The sequence below is a fragment of the Suricata suricatta genome, chromosome 11 (genome assembly GCF_006229205.1).
Source record: "Suricata suricatta isolate VVHF042 chromosome 11, meerkat_22Aug2017_6uvM2_HiC, whole genome shotgun sequence".
NCBI classification, from domain to species: Eukaryota; Metazoa; Chordata; class Mammalia; order Carnivora; family Herpestidae; genus Suricata; species Suricata suricatta.
The window spans coordinates 6,745,209-6,754,605 of record NC_043710.1 but is presented as its reverse complement, the minus strand read 5'-3'; the positions used below and the strand labels follow the sequence as shown (position 1 = coordinate 6,754,605).

Here is a 9,397-nt window from a genome sequence, read left to right as displayed (position 1 = left end):
GTTCATGGATTCGAGCCCTGCTTTGGGCTCTGTACTGACAGCTAGCTTAGAGCCTGAAGCCTGTTTCTGATTCTGTACCTCCCTCTCTCTCTGACCCTCCTCTGTTTGCACTGTCTCTCTCTGTCTCTCAAAAATAAATAAAAAACATAAAACATTAAAAAAAAAGAGTAAGTCCTCATATAACCATAGCTGCTTGGAGATCACCTGTCGAGTCACCTTTGTCCACTCACCCATTTTTACACTGCTGGCTTCAAATTTGCATAGCCAATCTTGACCATCCCTCTGATCTCTAAACTCTTTTCTCTTTAGTTGGATGACAAATCTGCATCTCAAATTTAACATTGCCAAGACAGGGTTCCCAATCCTGTCCACTCGTACTCACTCCTAACTGCTCCTCTTCTAATCTTTCTTGCTCTTTGGGACTGCCAGCCACTAATTACTCAGGCTCCAAAACACAGGATCTTCCTCCATCTTTCTTTTTTTCTTCCTTCCTTCTTTCCTTCCTTCCTTCCTTCTTTCCTTCCTTCCCCCCTTCCTTCCTTTCCTACGTCCAACCTATGAGCACTCCCCATCAGCTGTATCTACAGAGCACATCCTGGATCTGACCACTCTTTACCACCTCCCCGCTATCCCTCCAGTCGTAACTGTCACCGTCGTCCACCTGGACGACAGCAACACCTTCCTCCCTGCTCTCTTGCTCCCATGCTCTTCCCAGAGGCCACAAGGAGAAGCCTGCTTTGCCTCTTCCAGCTTCTGGTGACTCCTGAGGTTCACTGGCTTGGGACTTCCTAACTCTGATCTCTACCTCTGTCTCCACATGGCCTTCTTCCCTGCATCTTCTCTCCCTATTATTGGTGACTTCCTTTTATTGGCCACTAAACTTAAGGCCAACCTGGATAATCCACGATGATCTCATCTTAAGATCCTTAATTACACCTGCAAAGATCGTTTTTCCAAATAAGGTCACGTGCATAGGTCCTGGGTAGACACACATTTTAGGGAGCCGTCATTCAACCCAGTACAGAGGTGAATCTCAAAAGAAAAAAAAAGCTAAACTGAGTTTAAACTTTAGTCCTCCAGTGAGTGAATTCCTTTTCAAAGCGTAGAAGACTCCCGCCCTGCACACACTTGCTATTTCAGCACTGACTGTCCATGCATCACCTCAAAGGTCACTGTGAGGAGGGAGTGTCTGCACTGTGCTTGCTGCAAGTCTAATTTGGGGCTATGAGTCTAGCCAGGGGCATTGCTGCAGCCCCAAACCCACCAGATCCTCTCTGCTCACTGCTGAGGGGTATTGCTACTACTATTAAGCGGCCAAAATAGTTTCTTTCTAGAACATGACCTTTCCAAAGAGAGCCACCTGCTATGCGGATAATGAAAGGAAAAAGAGGAGTGCCTGGGTGGCTCAGTTGGTTAAGTGTCTGACTTTGGTTCAGGCCATGATCTTGTGGTTCAAGAGTTTGAGCCCCATGTCAGGCTCTGGACGGACAGCTCTGAGCCTGGAGCCTGGAGCCTGCTTTGGATTCTGTGTCTCCCTCTCTCTCTGTCCCTCCCCTGCTCGCTCTCTCTCTCTCTCTCTCTCTCTCTCTCTCTCTCTCTCTCTCTCTCCCCCCGTCTCTCTCTCTCAAAAATAAACAAACACTTAAAATTTTTTAAATAAAGAAAGGAAAAGAAGGGACCCAAGGATGGTAGGCAACCTCTAAGATGGATGCTCCCCAGTGATCCCCTCTCCTGGTTTCTATGTCCTTGTGCCGTTCCCTCCTCCTCAAGCATGGCCTGGATCTAGTGACTTCCCTCTACTAAATGCAATACCGTAGGAATGTCAGGATGTTATTTCTGAAATTAGGTCACAAAGACTTGACTTCTGTATTGCTCACCTTTCCTCACTCTAGCTTCCTGGCTCTTAGGGAAGTCCGCTCCCATATCAAGCTGCCGTGTGGGAGGCCCATGTGGCAAGGAACTGATATCTCCAGCCAATGCCTACAAGACCCTGAGGTCCTCGGCCCTACAGCCCTCAAAGAACTAAACCCTGCCAACAACCTTGCGAGTAAGCTTGGACATGGACCTTCCAAGGCCCACAGACAGCCATAGGCATGAGCTTCGAACCTGATCTCCTCCACCCAGTTGAACCTTCCCGTGTTCCAGCCCTGACCACCACTTTGATTGGAGCCCATGGAATGCCCTGAGCCGCAGGCCCCCAGCTAAGCTGTGCCCACAAAATCTGTGAGATGATAAACATCTGTCCTTTAAGCCACTAAATTTTGGAGTATTTTGTTGTACAGCAAGAGGTACCGTTAGATATAAATTTCTAGGATATATTCAACCATGTGGCAGGCTCCTGCCATCACCATCACTATGTTGGCAAATTCGAGGATTCACAGATATTAGTTCATATCCCTTCTGGAGAATCTGCAACATCTCCTCCCACTCCTTCTTATATTTTTAAATAAACATGATATCAAACTATAGTGACAGTTACACATTCTGGTTTTTTCCTGCTTAATGTGTTACGAGCATTTCCTCATCTCATTAACTGTACTTCAAAGCATCCTGTATTCCTAGCACCTCTCCATTTGATGGCTGCGCAACATTAATTTAGTCACTCCCTTCTCTCATATTTTGAGACTAAGGTGGGATTTTAACTCTTTGGTCACATCTATCCGCGCGTGCTGGCCGCTTCCAGAAGGGCTTATGGGAGAGTATGGCGTAGGTGGAAGGCAGGGTCGCCTGTGTGGCTCCTGACTCCGCGTCGAGTCTATAACACATCCTGGCTATGTGTCTTTTGCTTGTCGCTCAACACCCCCAGGCCTCAGTTTCCCTTTCTGAACAGTGGGAACAATAACCATATCTATCTCACAGAATTCTCAGAGGCACATTAGAGGTATCACCTGGAGTTAACTCAGGTCAAACACAGCGCGGTAGGGCATCCGGACGCAAGCCAGACCACAGCATCCTCACACACAGAGCCCGCCATGTGCATTATATCGACGCTTGTCCAAGAGTTCAGCTGACCTCCAATGATAAGTATCTTGGCTTTCCTTCCACCGGTCTGTGAGCCTGTGGTCACCCCCCGCTCTGGCACCATCCAGTCCTGCAACCACACCTGCATGGCCTTGGACAAGTCCATCCCGTCTCGGGGCCTCAGCTTCCTCATCTGCAATATGGGGAGAGGGTTAGATGGGGAGGCCCATCAGGGATTGGCCACCTCTAAGACTCTAGGCTATCTATTCCCTCTTCTTTCAAAGGCCCTTCAGTTTCAACAATGCAGACCTTTAAAAAACCAGAGCTTTAAAAAACTGACCAAAGCAAAAAGCGTTGGAAAACACTTTAATTTATTTACCATAACATGTCTGCCGAGACTGGCGCTCGGCATCTTGGAGTGTGTCAAATATCAGCATAGTGTCTGTATGAAAATCCAGGTGAGGAACTGGGGGCTCTCATCTCAGGCCCCTTACAGAGCTTGTGCTGAGCCTGAGTGAGAACCCGACCCGACTCCGGCGGATACTCCGGCTGAGCTCCTGCCTGGGAGAGGCCGGGAGCTATTTGGGAATAGCCTGGAGCTGACCCTGGATAATCTCCCAGAAGTCTTCGCATGTCTACAGGTGCCCCTCCTGCAGAAGTGCCCGGGGAGACTGTTCCCGGCCTCTCCCCAACTCCAACTCACAAGTTCACTTCCTTGGCACTGAAAAGTGTTTCAGGGAAGAAAGGGTCTACTTCCGGGCTCCTGCTCGGCCTCTCCCCATCTAGGCTTGGACTCTGGACCAGCCCCAGCTGGGGCGAGGTTTCAAGGACTGCAGGGATCTGTGGCCTTGGGGAGCCCAGACCAGAAGAACGAGCTCTTCCTCGCGCTTGGCACTCCAACTTCTTCACACCAGCCCCCACTTTCTAGGACTTCAGCTCTCACGGTGCCTGGGCCAGGATCCCACCAAGAGGAGGAGTAGATGGTGGCGTTTCAGGTCCCAAAAAAGGCTACGGGACCTTGGGCACGTCACATGGCTTCTCTGGCCTCTGTCTTTTTATCTAAAAAAGTAGAGTGACAGTCTGCATTTTGTAGAAGGACCATGAAGTTGAAAGAAGATAATGGCAGTGACGGGGCCTGGCAGAGTGGTGGGCCGGCCAAGAAAGGCAACCTCCAGTGATAATGGGGGAGATGCCTATGTGCTGAGGCTGCTAGTTCAGCCCCAGGAAGCGGCTGGCTCAGCTCCAGGGGGTGGATTAGAAGTGAACTTGAGCAGAGGAGAGCAGGGGGAAGGCCAGGAGTGGGTGGGAACTGGGATCCACACCCAGCCCTGGCTGATCTGTTGCTGATAACACAGGCCTGTGCTCCCTACCCTGGAGGCAGGCCAGCCCCAGAGCAGGGGAGGGGCTGTCAGGGGAGGACCCCAGCTTCCCCCTGGTGTGGTGCTCCCCCACAAGGGGCTGTAGAGGGGCCAGTTGGGCTGGGGGGCTGGGCAGGAGGGTTTTGAGCTTGGAGGAAGGCCTCAGCAGGCTAGAGCCAGTGGGTGAGGCTGACTGGACAGGGCTGGGGGACAGTTGGGGAGGAGGTACAGAGACCATGGTGGAGCCAAGGGACAGAGAGGGCAGAGGGGACAGGAGGCCGCCAGAGGAACTATGAGGCTGCAGATCTGGAGAGAGCTGGTGAACCGAGGGAGAAGAGGCCGGAGTCTGGAACAGGCCCGGCTGTTCCTGGAAGTCATACTGTCCACCGGGCATGGGGTCCAGGGGCTGCTCAGTCAGGCCCCAGCAGCCAGGGGGCACCGGAGCCAAGCAGGGGGCGCAGCCCATCAGGCACAGACACTCGTGCGAGTGCAGGGTCCGACTCCACCACACCAGCTCGGCCTGCAGGCCCTGGATCTCCTTCCGCAGCAGACGGTTGTGTTTCTCCAGTGTCTCATGCTGCTGGGGACAGAAGCAGACGGGAGGGGAAGGGGGGTGTCAGCCAGCATGAGGGTCCCAGCCTGAGCCCTGGGCCCTGCCCCCAGGTTCCTTAACTTAGGAGGGAAGACGCTACTACCCTCCAAAGGTCTAAGCTAGGACCTTCGGCCCCTCTCTGGCCAGCTCTGTGTCACCGCGGCCCACGTCTTGCCTGGTCTACTCCTACTGGGGTAGATTGCCTGCTCTCCACCCCCGCCACCGGTGCCCTGAGGCAGCCGTCCTCCACCAGCCCGGCTTCTTCCACTCACCCGGGAGCTCCGCCGGCCTCCTAACTGGGGTACCCCTCAAACCACTCCGTCCCCCTGGCCCAGAGGAGCCATGTGGCAAGTGCATCATCAAGTCTTACGTTAAAGGCTCCCGCACCGCCCAGTGCACCTGTGGGCCCAGCTCACACCTGCTCCCCTTCACTTCCCGTCCTTCCAATGGACTCAGCATTCTTGCCACATTTCCTGTCTTCTCTACCTGGACACTCTTGCAGTGACCTCCTCTCCTGGGCTAATCCGGACGTGGCCTTTCTCACGACAACTTAGAGGTCATCCTGTCGTACTCACTGCTTCATGGCAATGCCAGACCTCCCCGGGGCCAGACCTCACCCACTGAGGCACTGTGGGAGGAGCCCAGGGTAGTGGTTCACGGGGGAATGTGTTCTATTCAGCACCCCTGTGTCAGCCTCTGTTAGGTTCTGAGCCTCGGGACCCTGGGTCCTAAGAACCCCCTGAGAACACGCGGCTCTAAATAACCACGAACATTGACAGCAATGAAAGAACTTTCTTTCCACGGCTCCCAAGGCTGAGTGACTTCCTCTAGGTCCCTCCCCAACCTCCTCCTTTTTGTGGACAATTTTTAAAAGGAGAAAAAGAAGGACGCTTTACATAAACATGTTGCTTCGGGCATGAACTAAAAATTCTAAGGGGCCTCAAGCGCCCAGGCTGGTCTCTGCCCCTGAAATAATGTTTCCAAAACATGTCACTAGGTCCCCTCTCACTTCAATTCTCCAAAGGCTTCTATTCGACTCCAGAAATTGAGTCACTCATGGGTTCATTCCTTTGTTCCTGGGGCACCTCCAGGCTGCTCAGGTGCTCCCGCCTCAGGGAAGGGCTTTCCTCCTCCCCACCCTCCCCACTGGATTTTTCCCCATAGCACTTATCACCAGCTGACTTCCCAAATACCTCACGGATCATTTATTTATCTGGCTGCCCTCCCCCCCGCCACTGTGAAAATATGAGCCCCAGAGACTGTGGGGTGGGCTTCTGTCTGCTTGTTCGCAGCTCTATCTCCAATGCTTAGACTTACACCTGTCACCCAGGAGACCCTCGATAGGCATTTCTGGAAGGAATGAATACACGAATGCATGAAGTCCCTATTCCCTGCCGGGCAGTCACCATGCTGGACATCGGTCCTCACTCACACAATCTCTCCCTCCCGCCCAAGCCCTGGCTCCTTCGTTTGCCTGCAATACCTTTTCTTACCTTCATCCATTTGGAAAACTCCTATTCAGCCTTCAAGACCAGCCCAGACTTCATCTCTAGGATCATCCGCTACTCCCTGGGGGCTACCCCGCCTATGTGTTCCTAGAGCGCTTTATTCTGACTCTATCCTTCCGCTTCGTGGGGCATTCCTGAGTTCCTTCTGTTTGTCAGGCCCTGTTCTGGGTGACGGGGAAATAGCAAGGAACAGAACAGTTCCCTGCCTTCACGGTGCTTACAGTCTGGTGAGGGAGACAAGCGACAAAACCTGAATATGTAACTGGAGGTCAGTGCTAACGAGAAAAATAAAGCAGAGTAACAAGCAGACGTCTCTTTAGATCAGAAGGCTTCGAAGAGTCCTTCTGAGGAGGTAACGTTTAAATTTTTTTTTAAATGCTTTTTATTTATTTTTGAGAGACAGAGACAGCTGGAGCAGGGGAGGGTCAGAGAGAGAGGGAGACACAGAATCTGAAACAGGCTCCAGGCTCTGAGCTAGCTGTCAGCACAGAGCCCGACGTGGGGCGCGAACCCACGAACCGTGAGATCTGACCTGAGCCGAAGCCGGACGCTTAACCGACTGAGCCACCCAGGGGCCCCAGAGGAGGTAACGTTTAAACCAAACAAATGAGAAGAAGTGAGGATCTAGCTGACTGTTCGCTGAGAAGAGAGGGAAGAGTCTGTGCAGAGCCTTTGAGGTTGGATGTGCTTGGCCAGTGAAGAAACAGGGAGAGCAGGGTGTGGGGTGTCAGGAGAGGAGGGCGGATGGGTAGGGGTGGGGGCCGCAGAGAGCACAGGGCCTTTAGCATGGAGGGCTGTGAATGTCACTCATCACTCTAAGGACTAAGGGGTGTGTGGCCTTCCCAAGGGCCAGGTCCTGAGCCCGGCTCTTCATCCTTTCCCTGGGAAGGAACTGGTGGTATCTTTGCTCTCTGCACAGAGGAGGAAGGAAAGCTCTAAGGGTCAGGTTACGATCCAAGGTCAAGTTACCATCCAAGGCCAAGAGGCAGGTACAGTAAGTAGAACCCTCTCATACCCCCACCCCCAAGGCTCCTTTGCCTCCTTTAATCTCCGCAGGGGTCCTGCAGGGGACAGGGATTATTGTCCCCGTTTGTGGATGCAGACAGTGAAGCTCAGTGAAGGAAGCGGCTTGGAGCCATGACTGCCACAGCTGCGACTCGAAAGCCTGCCCGCCTAACCTTGAACCAGAGTTCCTCACAGTGTGAGTGCTGAGTTCTTCTGTTTGCCTCTGCTTCTGGTCTCCTCTCTCTAGATCGGGAGGTGCCTCAGCGGCAGGGCTGGGCTGCAAGTACACCTTTGGGCCCCCAGCGACCTCTGTGTATCTCAGTCCCTCTCCAACTCAGGTGACCTGGAAACATGCAGGGGTGTAAGGGGAGCTGCTCATAGGCGGATGGAGACTGGGCGGCCAGGCCAGTGGGCGGCGCCAGGGTGGGGGAAGGAAGGCACCCCCCACCTGGTGCAGGGCGTCCGCCTTGTCCGTGTGCTTCTGCCGGCTGCGCTGGGCGGCCACGCGGTTCTTCTGTTTCTTCTTCAGCCTCTGATGCTCCTCGAGGTCCTACAGGGTGTGAGGTGGAGGGCTCAGTGGTCTTGGCAGGGGCTTGCACCCTCTGTCCAGGCCATCTGTAATGCCACACTCCCGCTAGTTCAATTCCCCAGGGGCGGGGGTTTCCTTACTCCTAGCGGCCCCCTCTGTGGCCCTGGGCACCCACACACGGCATCTCCTGCAAGGTGCACCTTGTTGGGACGCCAGCCTCATCCACACGACTGGCTTATGGCTCGCGATGGGGGAGGACAAACAGAGCCCAGAGCTTCAGTTTGAACCCGGAGAGAACCGACTTCACACCCACACGCTCTTTATGAGCCATCTGGCTCTGGGCAGATCGCTCCCTTCTCTGAGCCCAGCTGGCGGCCCCGCTGCCTTCCTCACAGGTCATGAAACAGGCGTGAGTTTCACCTGCACGGGCACAGCCAGGGTCCGATCTGGCTCCGTGAGCCTGCGCCCAGCTCACACCCGAAGCTGATGTTCAGTCCCTCAAACAGTATTCAGCAAGCACCTACTGTGTGCCAGGCACTGAGCTGGGGTACAGAGCAGCAAACAAACCAGGCAAAAGCCCCTGTCCCGAAGTTGCACACATTCCAGTGTGGCAGCAACCCGAAACAGATGCACGAGTGGACGCAGAGGTTCGCAGCGCTGACCCTCCCCCTCCCCGGGGCCCCACATTAGGGGGTCCAGGAAATTTAGACAAGATATTAACCCAAATGCACAGAGCTTTGGAAGGTCAGGCGAGAGAGAATGTTGGAGACCCCGCAGCTCCAATCTCCCTCCCCTAAGTCATCCTGGGCCTATGTTCTGACTGCAGGGAGCGCGGGCGAGACCCTGACCTCCCCGGCTGAGGACTCTACGCTGCTCAGTTCAAGGTCACAACAGGCCCACTCCAGGTGCTGGGAGCACCGAGACTGGAGGCTGGGGGAAAGACCTGCAGTTGACAGAAAGGGGTAGGATTTTGGTACTTGGGTCCTGGGAGATGGGGCGGGGCCTCTAAGGTGAGCCAGGCCTGAGGATTCGGGAAGGAAGAGAATGTTCCCATAAAGGCAATGAAGGGAGGGGGGGTTTAGGAGACAGCTTGCTCAAAGGCCAAGTTCTAAAGTGGGGGCTGGCTTTGAAATATGAGAGCTCAAAAGCCCTCATTTTAATTAATCACCTGGGAAACTGAAGCCCAGAGAGGAGGAGTGTGGGTCCCATGGCCACACAGCCCTGTCCACACCCCTCCCTGGCCGGGGAGCTGGTTCCCCTGTCCCTGGTCCCCTGTACTCACCGTCCTGGTCAGCAGCCCATTGCCCTCGCAGAGGTGCATGGCTTAGGCAAGGGGCAGGCAGAGGCTCACCACCCGACATGGGTGTCCCTCTGTCACTGTGGCCTCCTGGTGCCCTCTGGGGGCCCAAGGAAGTGGCAGCTCTTTAAATCCCCGGTGACCACT

At 54.2% G+C, this 9,397-nt stretch overlaps 1 protein-coding gene across 4 annotated transcripts; it reads right to left on the bottom strand.

Annotated features, from left to right (window-relative positions):
• Nucleotides 1–3,310: 3,310 nt before the first annotated feature.
• BATF2 (basic leucine zipper ATF-like transcription factor 2) lies at nt 3,311–9,397 on the bottom strand. Of its 4 annotated transcripts, none has more exons than XM_029956814.1 (3): nt 9,236–9,397; nt 7,873–7,974; nt 3,311–4,899 (listed from the first exon to the last, which is right to left on the bottom strand). In XM_029956814.1, exons 1-3 carry the CDS (start codon nt 9,272–9,274, stop codon nt 4,216–4,218), a joined length of 825 nt encoding a protein of 274 aa, XP_029812674.1. In that variant the 5' UTR covers nt 9,275–9,397; the 3' UTR covers nt 3,311–4,215. The 4 variants fall into 4 exon arrangements, with proteins under 4 accessions (XP_029812674.1, XP_029812675.1, XP_029812676.1 ...); XM_029956815.1 differs by having other exon boundaries at nt 3,311–4,896; XM_029956816.1 differs by lacking the exons at nt 7,873–7,974; nt 9,236–9,397 and adding an exon at nt 6,405–6,802.

Excerpts from the sequence above, each read along its gene's own strand:
- BATF2 (XM_029956814.1), bottom strand. The coding sequence starts at position 9,274 with ATGCACCTCTGCGAGGGCAATGGGCTGCTGACCAGGACG. Across the intron at positions 7,975-9,235 it reads ATGGGCTGCTGACCAGGACG|GACCTCGAGGAGCATCAGAG; the intron begins GTGAGTACAGGG and ends CACACCCTGTAG. Across the intron at positions 4,900-7,872 it reads AGGCGGACGCCCTGCACCAG|CAGCATGAGACACTGGAGAA; the intron begins GTGGGGGGTGCC and ends TTCTGTCCCCAG.